We start from the raw sequence: 17,804 nt of genomic DNA on the forward strand, positions 1-17,804 counted from the left end.
TATACCAGTTCAAGTTGCTGAGGTGTTTTTTTCCCTGAAACGGGAGCAGTGGTCATTTTATAATATCTAATGAGATAAAACAGAATAGCTTTTTTTTTTTTTTTTTTTTTTTTTTGCGGTACGCGGGCCTCTCACTGTTGTGGCCTCTCCCGTTGCGGAGCACAGGCTCCGGACGCGCAGGCTCAGCGGCCATGGCTCACGGGCCCAGCCGCTCCGCGGCATGTGGGATCTTCCCGGACCGGGGCACGAACCCGTGTCCCCTGCATCGGCAGGCGGACTCTCAACCACTGCGCCACCAGGGAAGCCCTAGCATATTGTTTTTAACTTTTTATTTTACATTGGAGTATAGTTGATTAACAATGTTGTGATAGTTTCAGGTGTACAGCAAAGTGATTCAGTTATACATATGCATGGATCTATTCTTTTTCAGATTCTTTTCCCATTTAGGTTGTTACAGAATATTGAGCAGAGCTCCCTGTGCTATACAGTAGGTCCTTGTTGGTTGTCCATTTCAAATATGGCCGTGTGTACCTGTCAGTCCCAAACTCCCTAGCTATATGTCTTGCAAGGCATTTTGTTGTGCTCCTTTCTTCATTTGATGTACCTATCTGATCCTGTGAAATAGATTCTAATCTGATACGCAGTTAACCTCATAACATGGGAATTGAGCTAAATTTCCATAACTAAGTGGCATTAATATGTTCTTCCAGTGAAGAGTCCTGTGGAGAGTGGAAGGCAAGCTAAGTAAAGAGCCCTTCGCTTTATTCCTTTGGGGACATAAGTTACTGTGAATGACTAGGTGTGATTATAACTCATGAAGACAGGAACTTGCTAATACCCAGTCCTTGAACTCTGAAGTTCGAAGGGGCTTTGAAAGGTCACTTAGCCTTTCTCGCCAACTTTGCCCAAAAATGAAATAACCGCAGGCTACTGTCAAGTGACGCCGGTTTTGAGAGCCTCTGAAAGGAGATTTCATAAGCTCCCTCAGAAATACAGTGTGGCTTTTTTTAACAACCCTCCTTGTAGAAAAGGTCATTTTAATATCAAAGCAGAGTCCCAAGTGCTATAACAAAAGGCCGTGTCCTCCTTTTCAGCCCTTGTTAGAGCTGGTGGAGAGCTCGTTACTAGCTTCATCGTAAAATGAAGGTTCACTGGGCACCTACTGGGGCCTCTTCTTAGAGCGACGCTTCACGCGTGAAAGAGCCCCGCACAGGCCACTTTCTAGTTCTCCTTTCTCCAGGCCAAATGGACCCGTAAACACTTCCTTTCCAGGGTCCTAGTTTCCAACTATTAATCTTTGTAGCCTTTCTCTGTAGATGCTTCACACTCCTTCCAGCAATGAACAGATTCCTCTGTAGTTTCTAACTTGGAATATAAGAGATTTCCCAGTCCTTGTCTTTTTCTTTGTGTTTTCTTTAGCCTATAGATTACACACAAGTCTTTCTACCACATGTTGTCTCCTTCTGAGCTTGGCCTAAAACTTCCGCAACTCTCGGAGAGAGGAAAATAGGGATGAAGACACAGGAAAGACATCAATCACACGTTGATAGGTAAACAGAAATTCAGAGAAGAGTACCCTACGCCCACAAAATAGCCTGATCGGTCAGGGGGTATCAAGGCTTTTGTTCAAAATCACTTGGAGGAAACAAACCAGCACCACATGAGTGTGAGAGCAAGCGACAGGTATAGACGTGTATGTGTGTGGACGTAAAGGAAAAAGAGGGTCTGTGGGGCAGGGCTTCTACAATCCACCTCAGACCGGGATCTCTTTCCTACTTCTCTTCCCGCAGTCTGAGACCAGGCAAGCGATCAACAAACAGTCGCACAATGATTCGACGCAAGTTTCTGTGGGAAATGATAGAGATAGAACCGCTTGTGACGAACTTAAAGCAGTTATACAGAATGCGCTGGCAGTCAGATCGTTAACCATCAGAAGGTCCAAAAAGAGTTCTAGGAACCGTAAGTGATAGAAGAGTTTAGGAAACCATGGGTTGGCAGGGTTGGCTGGATTGGCCAGGACAGAGTCACTTTCTTGGAGGACGAGGCCCTGTGCTGGCACCTGACAGATGGGTAGATAGAGATGGGTAGGGCCTAGATGCCTAGTGGTATGGGGGGTACAGGGCAGTGACCCGTCATTATAATCTGAAAGGTGAATGGGGCTTTTCGCTAGCAGAGGTCCACCTAGCCCGTAGGTTAATGACCGTTGAATCTGGGGTGTAGGCAGTGTGGCGCGCAGGAGCTCAGGGCTGGACGTAGAGAAAGCTTTCCAGTCCTGGGAAGAGGCTGCACCTTGTGGGCGTGTGACTGGAGCAGCTCCCCTGGGAAGGAGCCAGCAGTGGCTTCTGATGTTCTGACGAGAGCTGAGTGTGTGCTCATGTGCACACGTACGCGCACGCACTCGCTCTTGGGGTGATTCTGCAGTGGCACCCCTCCAAGTGCCCATGTGCTCACAGACACCTACACCCAGCCTTCCCCTTCTCCCATGAGACTCTGGTGAAAAGCGTGGAACTAAACCTCAGGTTCTCCTGGGGCCTGTCCTGCACACACATGAAAAGGGAATCAATTACGTTTGTGAGCACACAGGAACCCTTATAGGGAAACCCACTCTACTGTCCTGGAGAAATAGATTAGAAAATGGTGGGGCAGAGGGGGAAAAGAAAAGAAGAAAGAATGAGGTGAAGTGAAAGCAGATAGATAGAGAAGAGAAAAAAAAAAAGAGGAAAAAGAAGCAGGGTGACCCAACCTTAGAAGAATTTGAGCTATAAGGATGACTGACTACATCTCTTGAGACGCACACACGTGTCTTTGATGACTTGTGTCTACCTCTGTAGCTGCACCTGGATACCAGGGTCCCATCACCACCTTGTCTTTTACCAGTTTTAAACAAGAAACAACTGAGAGTATGGACCACATGTTAATTCACCCCTGTATCATTTCCGCTGCATGGTTGAGCCTTCACAAGTGAATGTTGACTGAATGAAATTATTAGATCCTGAACCTTCGAATTCCCTGGACAGATTGTTCTTGTAAAATAAATCCCCCTTTGCTTATCTTTCTGTAGGAGTCCACGGACTTCTGCTTTTAGATCAGACTGTCCCGCCAAGTGCCAGGGGGGAGCCTCATAAGGAAGCAGTGCTCTCTGAACAAACCTCTCTCCCTTCTTTCCCTACCCTATCCCCGAAGTCCCCGTGTTCATTTTTAAAAATTCTGTAATTCAGTATTTCATCTCTTAAGTCAAATACATTCTGCACATATTCCTGGAAGAGGAAACACAATGAGCTATATCCAACATCCATACCTCCGTCTGAAGGCATAAGTAGGGTCCTTTCCTAAAGCAGGACTTGTATCTGGAGGGCAGAGAATTCTGGTTACCTAGGTAGCAAGAGGGTGGACACATAAAGAACAAGATAGGAATCCAGGGGAACAAAGACAGCTTGTTCCTGCTACTTGGTTTTGTTTCAGGATTTCGTGTCCAGTGATGTCCATTTTCAGCAGAAGTACTTTCACCCTGGTCATCCTCTGGCTCCTGGTCCTGTTTTAGTACCTGGGAAGCTAAAGATGCCTTTGTGTCTACTTCGCCGACTCTGCAAGAGAGCAGCTGCGTTCAGGCCACTGTCAGACTCTTGCTCTGTGTGCTCAGTTGCCGAGCAGGTGTCTTCTCCCCAGATACACCTTTTAAGATGGTGGTGTCATCAGTCAGCAGCGCCCAAGGACCTGGAGGGGGAGGGGTGGGGGAAGGCTAATTGGTTCCAATCCAAAGTTCTCTCACTGCTCCTGGTACCCTGGCTTGCTGCACCTGTTGTGTTCTGTGTCCTCTCTCTGCTCTAACGATTCCCTCCAAGGAACTTAATTGAGTAGAGGGAGGGTGAGACTGTAAGTGGGGTGATAGCTGCCGTCCTTTCTCCCCACATGACATAGGTAGACATTTGGGGTTGGTATCGATCATCATCCCCATGGTTCTGGGTGTCTAGGGAAGACCACCACCAATGCCCCATCCCTCTCCCTCTCCCATTTGGTCCATCATGAAGTTGAACTAAAGCCTAAATCACACCCTGTTTCTCCATACCTCCCAGGCTGTTGTGGTTACGAAAAGTGTCTGATAATCCTCTGACCTTTCAGTTACTGTTCTTCGGCATGACTGTGTTCTTCTCCTCACGAATTATTTTTATGTGTTGACCGCCCTGTTACTGAACCGGTTCTGCTTGATTTCCTTGTTCCCTCTTTAATTTGGTAGCACCTTCTTTTATAGTCCACTAACTTCGTTGAAAATAAATGGACTTGTATGGTTAGTATTACTCAGTCGGTAACGTAAGTACCGTATTAGGGTGCAGTGAATGCAGAGTGAGTGCCGTGCAATTACCAGGTAAATATATGATGGGTTTATTTTATCTGCTAAGCCCAAAAGGGGTGACATAGTAATTACTTTTGGACCTGTTAAGTATACCTACTGCATAATCTGTAGGGAAATCAATCATGTAGTTAGTACTTGCCACCTTCCATTTTTACACGTTTTTAAGATTATGTGGTCTTGGGTAAATGTCATGCTGAGTTGCAGTAGCCGTTATGAATCTCTTCCGGAATGAACCACACCCAGTGTACAGCTAGCAAAAGGGTTGGGAAGCAGCTACAGCTTACCTTGGGGTATGGGGAGACACCCACAATCTAAATTCAAACTAACGCTTTTATTTTTGCTTTGCCCATGCATTCAATAGGATGGAGTAGGAGAGGTATGGGAGAAACAGCATGTGTCCTCTTAGAGACCAGTCCTCTTCCACAAAAAAAAGCATTAGAGTCGAGCATTTAATTGGTACCAGAAAACATTTACCGTGGACATAAGAGCGCCTGGGACCAAACCCTTTTCATATCTCACAACAGAAAGTCGCTCATAATGATTGTAAACACCCTGATGTCTGTCACTATTCTGATGAACTGAGTGACGTGCCAAAGCTCAAGTTCATACTTGTGAGCTCTGGTCTCCTCTCTCGACTCATAGACTATGCGTAACCCTCTCACCCTAGACCGCTCTCTGTGAATGCATGCGCCCCAGGTCATAGACAAGCAGAGCAATTCACCTGTATTTTGTCATTGTACGTGGGTCTCGTGTCTTCCAACAAAAATAAAATATAAAAAAATACTTGGCAGGGCAATAGGACGTCCTAAAACAAGCAAATTAAGGAGTTGCCTGTTTTTCCTTGAAAAATATATTCTTTGCAAAATTGATTCTGTTCCAGATTCCATTCTGTGGTGAGCTACCTTAATGCAGTTACGTTATTTGACGAGCATCCCTTTGATTTATACGAGGTCTTCTAGAAACATGATTATTGTGTGAAAGAGAGTCCAGCTCGCAGCTAGCTACATTTGTCATTTCGTCTGATCAGTATCTCCCAAAATTCCGATAGCATTTCACTCTGTGTCCCGGGGTGGGTCTTTGGCTCTGTGCCCATGTTGGCCATTTAGAATTTCTCTTGTGTCTTTCAGGCATTGAGAATGCCAGCGACATCGCTTTGTACTCAGGCTTGGGCGCTGCGGTCGTGGCCGTCACAGTCCTGGTCGTCGGCATCACGCTTTACAGACGGAGCCAGAGTGACTACGGCGTGGACGTCATCGACTCTTCTGCATTGACAGGTGGCTTCCAGACCTTCAACTTCAAAACAGTCCATCAAGGTCAGCGGCATAGGGCCCCCCAACACTGCGTCCCCAGGACCATAGACTACATTCACGCAAGACCCTGGCGCTCTTTGGTCCTGTGTGAGGGTAGCTCTTGGCACTGGGAGCCGCTACCAAATTGTCTTCACTCCTCCAGGTTCGATGGAGGAGTGTGCCTGAGACCTTGGCTGCTGTGAGGATCAATGGGTCTCGATTTACTCCTGCCGACATTTTATATGAGGCATCTCATTTAAATCTTTGATATGTAATGAGCCTAACAAGTTATTTTATCTCAGATCACCCAACTTTCTATTTTAACCAGCCTGCTTTGGGGATGCATATTTAGTTAACCAAAGTACTGCTTATTCAAGGCTAAGGGCCAACGACTATACCAGACATATTTATTACACCACTTATTAGGTGGAGTTATTTTTGTGGCTTCTATTTTAAAGAAGCAAAAGGATTCTCAAGGATCTCTGATGGGCCAGTTAGGCAGGGAAAAAATGAAATTCCCAGCCTCAATGACTCTGCTGTTGCCAAGTTAAGGCGGTCTTTTGTTGTGGGGAAAGAAAATGTATCATGTCAAACTACAGCAATATTCATTTTTAAAACACAGAGTCATTTAATTCTCTTATCCGAACCACTCTATTCCTGATTGGGAGATGGGGGTGAGACGGATGGCTTTTATTTTACAAAACGAAATTGTCTCGCTTCCATAGATGAAGTTTTCTACCTTGACCCTCGTGGTCAATATTGTCCCTTTTATCTCTGTTCACTGCTTGTCAGTAGCACCTGCAGCACACGACAAGAAGTCTCACTGCTTGGCAGTGATGGAGTAGGGACAGGATGGCGAAGCAGGAACCCAAGCAGACTAGAAATTGGGAGATGGCCGGGAGAGACAGGATGCGTGACCGCTTACCACTCACTTCTGGCACCTCGGCTTCAGGTCTGGGTCTGAGTCTGGTTGACCTCAGATGAGAACACATCCCCTCAATGTGGTTATAGAGCTTAGTATATAGGATTTAATTAGAAATACATCCAGTGAAGAACTGATCTTTTTAAAATTTTATTTATTTTATTTTTATTTTGGGCCGCGTTGGGTCTTTGTTGCTGCGCGTGGGCTTTCTCTCGTTGCGGTGAGCGGGGGCTACTCTTCGTTGCGGTGCGCGGGCTTCTCATTGCAGCGGCTTCTCTTATCGAGGAGCACGGGCTCTAGGCACGCGGGCTTCAGTAGCTGTGGCATGCAGGCTCAGTTGTGGCTCGCGGGCTCTAGAGTGCATGCTCAGTAGTTGTGGCGCACGGGCTTAGTTGCTCCGCGGCATGTGGGATCTTCCCGGACCAGGGCTCGAACCCATGTCCCCTGCATTGGCAGGTGGATTCTTAACCACTGCGCCACCAGGGAAGCCCAAGAGCTGATCTTTGTAGTGTGTAAGAAACTAGAACTGTATTTCCATCAAATCATAAGATATCAATGTCTTTGACCCTAACACTTGAAAAATAGAGACTATACGATAGTGTAAGAGGCAGCTTTGTGCACGACTTCAAAGGCTTTGAAATCAGATAGACTTGAATCCAGAATTGCTGTAGGACCTAGTTAATCACTTATTCTCTCTCAGCCTCAATTCTTATAGCTATAAAGAGGGGATACTAACATCTCTCTCAGGGGGCTCTTGTAAGGATGAAACCACCTGGAATAACATGGGTCATAAACCCTTGGCTCATGGAAGGGACTCAGTAAATGCAGTGAGTATCGTTCTAGAAGCCAGTTGTTTTCCTCTTACCTTGGTACAGGACACCAGTGAGTTCCACAGAGCACCAGGCAGCATGTGAGAGGAGTGGGTCCCTGACCTGAACATTTGGGCAAGGCTGACTTGTACAAGTTGAAACACATCTCGTTAGGGTGACGCTTCTCGGGGTGTACTTGCACTGTGAATTTCTAGGAGAGGATGTAACCTTTCCAAAGTCACTTTACCATTTTCTTTGACCAAGAATTCACAAAACTAGTGATACAAGCAGAAACCCTTTATTAAAATTCTACTCTCCCCCATATTCATGGTGAGGCTACACCGTACACTGATGCTCTGTTGTCTTAGTGACATCCCTTCTTGAACAAATACGGATGGAGCCCCAGCAAGGTGAACTGTGAGGCTTAAATAGAATGGCATACGTAGAGCAGATCAGCGACCTCGAGGGACATCCAAAGAAGAACTTGGGGTCACTGGGGGATTGTCCCCGATCAAACTTGAATCAAGTTGGCTGCCAACTTTTCTTCAACCGTGGACTCTGTCATATGTATATATTATGGTAATCAAGCATTTTAGACTTGAGTCTAACTCTAGGAAATGTTGTTTTGCTTCTTGGCTTTACTCTTAAAAGTAGCCAGGGGGCTTCCCTGGTGGCGCAGTGGTTGAGAGTCCGCCTGCCGATGCAGGGGACGCGGGTTCGTGCCCCGGTCCGGGAAGATCCCACATGCCGCGGAGCGGCTGGGCCCGTGAGCCGTGGCCGCTGAGCCTCTACGTCTGGAGCCTGTGCTCTGCAACGGGAGAGGCCACAGCAGTGAGAGGCCCGCATACCGTGTAAAAAAAAAAAAAAAAAAAAGTAGCCAACTCCAGAAGGTAAGACAAAACAGCCATGAGACTCAGAGATACGCTTTTTCAGGTATCGGGTGTCTGGCTCCAAACTCTTTGCAGATGTGAGAGGGTTCTTCAATCCCGCTTCTTGCCCGGGAAAACCATAACCCAGGGTAAGGCTGGTACCTGTAGAGTTCAATGCAGTTCTGTTACAAACCTCAGCTCCTTATTATGTCTGTGTCTTAGCACAAGAGTCTCAAACATGAAAAAAATGCCTCATCAAGGTGCCTTTAGATCTATAAGGTCATTTCATCTCATTTTAAACCTCCTCCTCTACGATTTTGGATTCCTAGAGCATCAGAACAAGGAGGTGGGAGAAGTCAGGGTTATAGATTTCCTGCTGGCATTGTTACAAATTATGAAAATGGAAAAACAATAGAGGCTAATACGCTATGGCCTGCAATTGCAACATTTTCAAAAATATCATACTTGAATCCGTTTTGTCAAGCCCCAGAGGAAAAGGGTTTAATATGGTTTGGGTTTCAATTTGAGATGTCACATTGACGGACCAATATGGGTGGGAAGTTTGGAACTGAGGGTTATTTTGTTATTTACTAATAAATGAGATTACTTCATCACAAGAAAATGTCACAGCATTTCTTTTTTTATACTTGGCAAAAAAAAAAAAAAAATATTGGTAAGTCCCAATAGATGAGAAGGTCCAATTTCTCATGTTTTTGTAAGGATTATTTTTCTCCATTTGTTTTGAGTCAGAAAGGAAGCCGTTCTAAGATGCTCCCCGTGTGGAATCTGAGTCTCCTATCCCTGTGTGGTACCCTCTTTGCCTCTCAGAGTGACATACGTACTCTTAGAGCCAACTGGCTACTCAGACATGGAGCAGTTTGAGAAGTCCCCTGACCCTTTTGCTCCGAGGACACATCATGTCCTCCCTCAGCCCCAGAAACTACCCAGAATCCCACGTGAGATGTGCCGGCACCCACCCCACCTCGGTTATAAACAGCAGCCCCTCGTCACCATGCTGTGTCATCTCTTGCCATTTAAAATGAACAGATGTTACTTTTGCTCCAGACTGGCTTCCCAAACAGCTTTTTTTCCTTTTTTCTTTTTTGGAAGCTTCTCTTTGCCAGTTAAAATAACCCCATAAACCATCATACCTGAGTGAGTTGCCCGGTGGAGTGCCAGAAATACCTGTTTTGAAAAGACGATAGCATGTAAAGAACTCTGGAAAGTGATGCATTTGGTCAGTGGCATCCAGGCAATTGACTGTGAAAGCCAGAGCTCCTGATTCCGAGGCTCTGGGCACTCATGATCAGCCCGTGAGAGGTGCTTCAGATGCCCAGGGTGGGTCTGAAGGGCTAGGCTTGACCGGAGCAGCTGGCGAGCCTTTGTTGTGCAGTTAGGAGAAGCAGATGTAAAGTCCTAACGGTGATGCTTTCCGGTTTCTGAGTGACAGATCAATTCTTCTTTAACCAGGTAACTCCCTGCTCTTGAATTCCTCCATGCAACCAGACCTAACAGTAAGCCGAACATACAGTGGGCCCATCTGTCTACAGGACCCCCTGGACAAGGAGCTCATGACGGAGTCCTCACTCTTTAACCCTCTGTCGGACATCAAAGTCAAAGTGCAGAGCTCATTCATGGTTTCCCTGGGAGTGTCTGAGAGAGCTGAGTACCACGGCAAGAATCATTCCGGGACTTTTCCCCATGGAAACAACCGCAGCTTCACTACAGTGCATCCCAGAAATAAAACACCCTACATCCAAAATCTGTCATCACTTCCTACAAGGACAGAACTGAGGACCACTGGTGTCTTTGGCCATTTAGGAGGACGCTTAGTAATGCCAAATACAGGTGGGTGGTAAGTGTGCGTTTGTGTATTTTCTCGCGTTTGTTTGAACGTGTTATATTTATATAATGATGTCCCGTAAGTTTCATTTATAAGATGTTGACTGTTCCCATGTCAGAGTGACAAACACCGTGGCTCCATAAGTTGGCTTGATTTACATGGCAAACCAGAACCAGCACTGAGATTAGATTTGCCATCTTCATCTCAGCATGGACCGTACACTCCATCAGATGCTCTGTTAGGGTTGACAGCCATATTGGCTCAGAAGCTTTGGGTGGTCCCCAGAGTTTAAGCCCCCTTGAAATATAGTTCCTAGAACATGATCAGGAAGCACTGAAAACATTCTTTGACATGACTGAAAAATACCATTTTTATAGCGAAGTATGGTTTACGCTCTAGTAGATAATTTACTGCAGTGACACTCAAACTTCCTCAGTAACTGACCTAATCAACACCATCGGTGTCTGTCAGCCTTACTGTAATGTTGCTTTATGATGTGCAGTGATGAGGGTTCCTTATGGGGATGCTCTTTTGAATTCAAACTTCAGATCCATGGCCATATAGTTCTCAAGAGTGTTTTCTTCCTTTGGGTTGGAAGATCTTCTTGATGTTTTGACAAGGTGTACAGCCCAGGTCACTTTGAAAACGACACCGTACCTATAGATTAGTCTTCAGAGTTGCCATCTAAGACCTAACTAACTGGATGGAGGAAGAGAGCCATCTCTCCTCCGATTTCTGAGCAACGAGGTTTAGGGAGTGCTCTGAATCATCCCTGTTGGCTGAGAGGAAAGGGAATATATCAGATCTGCAAGTGTTAAAGAACTGGCTAGCGTTGAGTCAGGACCAGCAGGGCCTTGGCAGATTTCTCTGTAGGGTAGAACTAACCCACCTAACATATCAAACATTTTCTCTTATACAATGAACTCTGTAGTGGAACTAGTCTGATGCTACCATTCCACTAACTGACCATCTAAGTAGCTTAGTGACTTGCGCCTGCAATTTGTTTCAAGCTGATGATTGTTTGGTTTTCCTATATCAATCGCTTCCTTAAAAACTTCATTTCAGGCAAATAGCCCTCCAGTACAGCCCCAATGATGATTTTGTTTTCTAAACTTCCAGTTCTCTAAATCTTCCTCGGTCAGTGTTCTCAGATGTGGTAAGAAGAGTTGTCTAAGTATGTCCGAGTGTCAATGTGTGATGCCTTCCGCCTGGTGAGATTTGCCAGATAGGAGATTGATGGGACATGAGTAGGCGGCCGTATTAACAGGCACTGTTCTTGTAAGCATCTGTAAATTGCAAGTGTGGGATCTGGAAAAGATACGAACCCTGCCCTTTCAAAAAGAAGAGTATATATATACACATCAGAACTATATGAAGTTGCATGTTGAGTTTCAATACTTTGATTTCCACTTCCTTACGTAGTGCTTGGCACTCAGGTGCCTCTCAGTAGTTACTGGCTGAATAGATTGGCCCACTCTTCTGTCTTCCCATCCTTGTGTGTCTGTGTGTGCACATTTCCACACACATGGAGGAAGTGCCAAGATCAACCCATTTATTGGCCACGTTTGTTTAACGTTCATCAAAGAATGTGAGATGAAATCGCGATGAAACAGATCTTTTTCTTGTTTCCCTTCTGACTTGAGAGGCACTTGGGTTGAAAACTCAAAGTTCTGATAGCGTCTTCTATGAGTCCCAAACGGTTCCTCTGTGAAGGCGCATTTTCAGAGCTCTGAACAAGAAGCCCTAGACAAGACTGAAGCTGTTCACTGGGAATGAGTTTGAGGAAGAACAAGTGTAGGGAATTGAAACATATGCTCTGTTATTTGCAGAACATAAATGTAAAATATGCCCTGGGGAGCTAAAGTATAAAGAAGCAAGGCACGGAAATTAAATTGTTGGAATGTCATCCATCCCGAATTATTGTGGGGTGCCTGGCAGTGGTCCCCACACTCTCAGAACGATTATGCCAAACATGAACTAAAAAACTCAGGTGGTTCTGTTGTCCTATCAAATAAAAGGCTGTCAGGGTAGCAGGTGGAGTTTTGGGGGCAAGTATATTTTTCTTTAATCAGAGAGAACTCGTGAATGCCATGTTGAAAATAGATACGTCTTTAGGGGACCACAGGCATAAAGATTCGCAGAGCCATTCACTCTTCATAAGGGGTAACTTGCCACAAGCAGTACCAACCTCCCATGACCTTTGCCTCCGTGACTATCTGCAGTTGCCGTATACAATTTACATGTTTGGATGGGGGGACGGAAGTATGTTTGAAGGATAATCATGCAGAATTGTTTAAAGCTCCAATGATCCCGTACATTCAGGTTGAATTTAGGAGTATTATGAATAATGTTTCATTGTAAACACAAGAATTAAGCCGACTTCAAAGGCATGTGATAGGATCTGCTCTACAAACAGCCCTTTCTCAAAAGTCCACACGCATCTTTATTCTGACTCGATCTGGGAATTGATTGTCAGGCCCTGATGGTCTGCAGAAGACAGACAGACAGCATGTGTCAAAGCCTGGCTGTATTTTTCCCCCCCTCAAAATATTGAATCCTGTTCATATAGTCATGATTTGTTTTTTGAGCGCTTACTCTCTGCCAGGCATTGTGCTATAGAAAAGACAAACTAATCAACATGTCGGAAGGCAAATAAATGATCATTTGGGCTGGCGATCAAACTGACTTCTAAAGGGCATGAGGGAACCTTCGGAGGCAGTGGAAATGTTCTGTATCTTGATCTCGGTGGTTACATGAGACTATACATTTGCCCCAAAACTCATCAATTCGTATACCTAACGTGGGTCCATTTTTAAGCGTGTGAATTATACCCCAGATCAAGGGAAGAAAAGGAAAAGAAAAATGGGAAACGGGAGCACAACAAAACTCTCACTCTGGGTTAATTGCCTAAGATGGCATTACTCTCGATGGCAACCTCCTGTGCTATTCCGTGTCTAAAAAATAGGGTCTAAATGCCTCCGTTGTCATCATAGTCTAAAAGAGAGGCAACAGAGAGAAACTGCGATGCCAAACGAAATACACAGCGTCTAGTGTGTGTGTTCAAGTTGACATACACACACACTGCATATCCTGCATTACAACTTCTGCTCCCCAGCAGGGAAGGATGTAATGGAGACCACGTCATTTGGCAACTACACGTAAGGAAGAATGGGCCATTAGAGGAGGAGCCTGAGCAGGGGCCACTAAGTATGGCAACTACAGTTCTCCTACTGTTGACATAAATGAATACCCTCGCTGAGAAGCTGTAAGCAAGATTTAAATGGGCCTCATTCTTAGTATTAGTGAAGGATACTGATGGTAACTAGCGTCTTACTGAATAACGTTCATAAATGTGAATCACAAATAACTTGTTCTGCCGAGCCTTGCCTTCCTTGATTCTCTAGCAGCTAACAGGCACCTAGAAGGCTATCGGTAAAGCCTGCCATCTCTAGGTTTAAATTATCATCAGCAACCCGAAGGCTTCCTGGGTGATTACATTAGCTCCAATGAAAGGAGAAAAGGTGAGTGCTGCATTATTCAAAGGATAGGAGACTACCCTGAGATTTTATTTTGTAAAGATCTTACTGTGTCTCTATTTCTTTTTATAAACAAGAAGGTACATTAAAGAGAATCTCTGCCTGCTCTAGACTCTTCCCTCTTGGCCAAAGTGAAATATTTAGTTCACAGCATTCAGGAGGAAAGAGGGGACTTTTCAAATGCAGTGTGATGTGCCCTCCTGTGCCCCCCTTCCCTTCATTATATGATTTTACTGAAGTAAGGCTACTGAGTTTTTTTCAGTTTGACCTTGAATGAATATGGTTAAGTCACCTTTACCCTTTTCTAGCTTCTGTTCGCAAATATGGGGCCAAATAGTGGCGACGCAACAACGTATAAGTTCCTAAGCTTAGCCATGCTTCTTCCTTCTCCAGTTTTCTTGACAAAATGCACTACTCCATTGGTCACCTCCCTAAACTGACTTCAAGATGCACCATTTAGAAGACAGTTACACACCAGGCTCTAGCAAAATGTTAGATGGCTCACGCATCATCCCAGATACCTTTTCAGGAAATGAATGGATAGAGACAGAGAAGTACCGTTGGAAATTTTAGAGTCGAATGGATAGACAGAGAAGTACCTTTGGAAATTTTAGAGTCGATTAACTGATAAACTCATATATTCTCAGATATGTTTGACAGTGCCAGGTCTCAGGACACCAAATCTTATAAGAGAATTTTTTAAATGCTAGGAAGACTATTTTTTTTTAACTTATTTTATTGAAGTATAGTTGACTTACAACGTTGTGTTAACTTCTGCTGTACAGCAAAGTGATTCAGATAAACCATAATGGAAAAGAATATAAATATGTATATCACAGGAGATTGAATATAGTTCCCTGTGCTATACAGTAGGGCCTTGTTGTTTATCCATTCCATATGTAATAATTTACATCTGCTAACCCCAAACTCCCAATCCATCCCTCCCCAACCTCAAGTCTGGTTCTCTGTCTGTGAATCTCTTTCCCAGGTTCATTTGTGTTGTATTTTAGATTCCATATATAAGTTAGAGCGTATACTTGTGTTTGTCAGACTTACTTTCCTTAGTACGATAATCTCTAGGTCCATCCATGTTGCTGCAAATGGCGTTATTTCCTTCTTTATGGCAGAGTAATATTCCATCGTATATATGTACCACATCTTCTTTATCCATTCCTCTGTCGATGGACATCTAGGTGGTTTCTATGTCTTGGCTATTGTAAGTAGTGCTGCTGTGAACACTGGGGTGCATATATCTTTTCAAATTAGAGTTTTGTCCAGATATATGCCGAGGAATGGGATTGCTGGATCACATGGCAACTCTACTTTTAGTTTTCTGAGGAACCTCCATATTGTTTTCCACAATAGCTCCACCAATTTACATGAGGAAGACTTTAAATAAAAATCTAATTTGAGTACACAGTTGACTAATATGCAGTTCTTTATGTCACTTTAGGAAACAATGTCTGCCAGGATTGGAATTTCATAAAGTGCTGTGAGGTGGTCCCTCTTTGAGAGCAGCTGTAAGCTGTCCAGCTGAGGTGCTTCAGGATAATTGGAGAATCTACAAATGATTTCTTGGCTTTTTCTGTTTCAGGGGTGAGTTTACTGATACCACATAGTGCCATCCCGGAGGAGAATTCTTGGGAGATTTACATGTCCATCAACCAAGGTGAACCCAGGTAAGAGACAGAGAAGGATGGCATATTAATGAGATCTTAAGTATGAAATGGAACTTCTGCAGAAAATCTGAAGTTATTAAGATGATGTGACATGGTGGTGTGTGAGACAGTGAGCTACTTGACTATATAGAGGGGAAAGGTAGTTGCAAAACTGTTGGCTGTCCATTTTGTAGGCAGCTAACCCAAGTCACCAACATCTAGACGGCAGACACTGAAACAGTAAGTCCACAGGCAAGGCATAATCAGGGTCTCTCCACAAACAGTGACTGGGTCACAGAGCCTTCCTCTCAAAAGAAGAAAATATCATCCCTGGAGGTACCCTTTGGTGCTACACGTTATGCAAATGCAGAGAATAACTGACCTGTGACCTTCTAATATCAACAGAAGACCTGCCCTGAAGCCGAGAGATAATTTCTTAGGCAATATTCCTCAAAGAAAAAAACAGTCTATACTTCAATAGCTTTCAGGTCTGACAAATTTCAGCAGCATTAAATTCAATTACATGAACAAATACAAATCTTGCCACATACTCTTAATGAAAAGTAGTTGGTTATCTTCCTAGTGCAACTATAGTATTTGTAGAAATGTTGCCTGCCTCCACACAAGATAAACCAAACTCCTTTTGAGAAAGCAATTTCTCTTATAAACTGGGTCTGTATACCTCTGGCATTTTCAGTCATAACATCTTGGTTATTTTAGAATAGATCTCGTCATTCTTAGCAAAAAATAAAAATAAAAAATACACACACGAAGGAAAAACACTGAAAGGAAAAACAGTCAGAGAAACAGATGGTTTGAACAGACTTTGATAGCTATCTCCATAAGAGGATTGGTTGGTAACCAGTGGTTTTAACCTTCTGCTCTACGGTGCTTGAGAAAAAATGGAAGAAAAGGCTCTGCTAGTTGGTTGCTGGGGAGACTTTCAGAGGACTTGCACATAAGCTGTGCTATGTCGGGCTCTTATGTTATTTCCTCAGGTCTGTAGACCTAGGTCCTTTACCTGTGCACCTGAAAACATGCCGGTGTTTAAATGTCTCCACTTGGCAAAAAGGGCAAGAGGTTTTATTCAGAATCTCAACTAAGCAGCCCTAAAAATGGAGTTCTCTGGATGAGAGTCACCTCGTTTTTCTCTCTTCGGTGGATTGAGTTAAGCGACTGTACCTGTCCAAAATTGAGGTCATGGTCAATTATACACATGCTCTTAAATGCATCACCCTTCAAAAATCAAGTCTGAGGCAGAATCCAGTCAACCTTGCCTGAAAATCCTGGCCTCCTGCAAACCCTCCTCCCCGCTGCATCCTGTTCCCTTAGTGGTTTAGAGGTAAGGAGTCCACGGAGCCTGTGTTCAGCTCCTTCCTCTCAAACCCAGCCTCAGGGTCTTTCACCTCATTATGCAAGAACCAGCCTAGGGCTCATCCACATTTTCAAAGGCACCTAATGCACAGCTCACCTCAATCCCCATCTCTTACTAGAACTTTCTTTTTAGGAGGTCAGAGCTAGAATGTGTCCAAAGGCATCAAACATACAGGGACTTACATTAAATGGCTCAAAAATGAGGGAAATATTACTTGGGACATCCTGCAGTTGAAAAATAAGAAAGAGAAATACATAAAAACTCACCAGAGCTCAAAGACTTTGAAAGACGGCTTTGGCCTCCTGGGATCACCCCCTGCTAAGCTTTGTAAGTTCCGTGTTAATCAGTTTGGTTTATCCATCTGTATCTGAGGCGCAGGTTCATTGCTGTTGTTCAGGAAGGTGGATGGAAACAAGAAGAGTTCATCCAAGACTTCAGATCTATGAAGTAAGCGTGTAGTTCTCTGTTTAACAGAGGATGAAATAAAATTGTAGAACGCACACATTTTTTTCCATGTTGCTGAAACCTTCCCAGATGTTCCTACTTCACACCGCTAGACTACAGCCCACTTCGCTTCCTTGGCTAGTCTCACTCCTTTTGGAGGAGCTCCAAACTGCATACTTACAAGAACACTAAAAATAGTAAATGCCTTTTAGTTACTTTTTCTAAAGCTCAGGTACATTTGTTTTTCCATCCTTGCCAGGAGGCTGCTTGCATCCGAGTTCTGCTTTTAGTCCTGTGATGAATCAGGAGAAGACAACTGATATAGCTCTTCAGTGTCAACTTTTCTTTGTAAGGCCACTTGTAAACCCCCGTTCATCTCCTGCTCTCTGTTATTCTGAACTTGTGTCCAGATTAAGGCACATTTCCTCAAAGTTCGTGGAGCTGGTACGGCACTGCTCTCTGGCTCTTTCACCTTTTCCTCTAGAGCCATCTGAGTTCCCTCCCTCTTGGGTCACAGGTGTGAGAACTGGGTTTTCTGAGTCCATCACCTCCACACACACACAATCACAGCGGGATTCTCTGAACACCATCTTTATGCTGTGTTGAAAGGCTGTTCCGTTTTGCTGTTGATTTATTTCTGTTGCTCCTTTCTGAGTTACACACCCCTGGTGTAGCAGGGTGATGATTTAGTGGAACCATAATGGATAT

General features: G+C 44.3%; 1 protein-coding gene across 3 annotated transcripts in view; it reads left to right on the plus strand.

Annotated features, from left to right (window-relative positions):
- UNC5D (unc-5 netrin receptor D) overlaps nt 1–17,804 on the plus strand; it is a gene marked incomplete at its 3' end in the record, with an annotated part of 590,911 nt that overhangs the window by 508,464 nt on the left and 64,643 nt on the right. For 2 of the 3 annotated variants that reach the window (XM_082863647.1, XM_082863649.1), the window contains 3 exons: nt 5,479–5,664; nt 9,711–10,088; nt 15,214–15,298. In XM_082863647.1, the coding sequence (XP_082719773.1) occupies nt 5,479–5,664; nt 9,711–10,088; nt 15,214–15,298 (649 nt within the window). Of the gene's footprint in view, nt 1–4,712; nt 4,728–5,478; nt 5,665–9,710; nt 10,089–15,213; nt 15,299–17,804 lie in introns of all 3 variants that reach the window. The other variant, XM_082863648.1, reaches the window with a different exon arrangement.

The sequence above is a fragment of the Leucopleurus acutus genome, assembly GCF_964270905.1.
Source record: "Leucopleurus acutus genome assembly, chromosome: 21".
Classification (NCBI taxonomy): domain Eukaryota; kingdom Metazoa; phylum Chordata; class Mammalia; order Artiodactyla; family Delphinidae; genus Leucopleurus; species Leucopleurus acutus.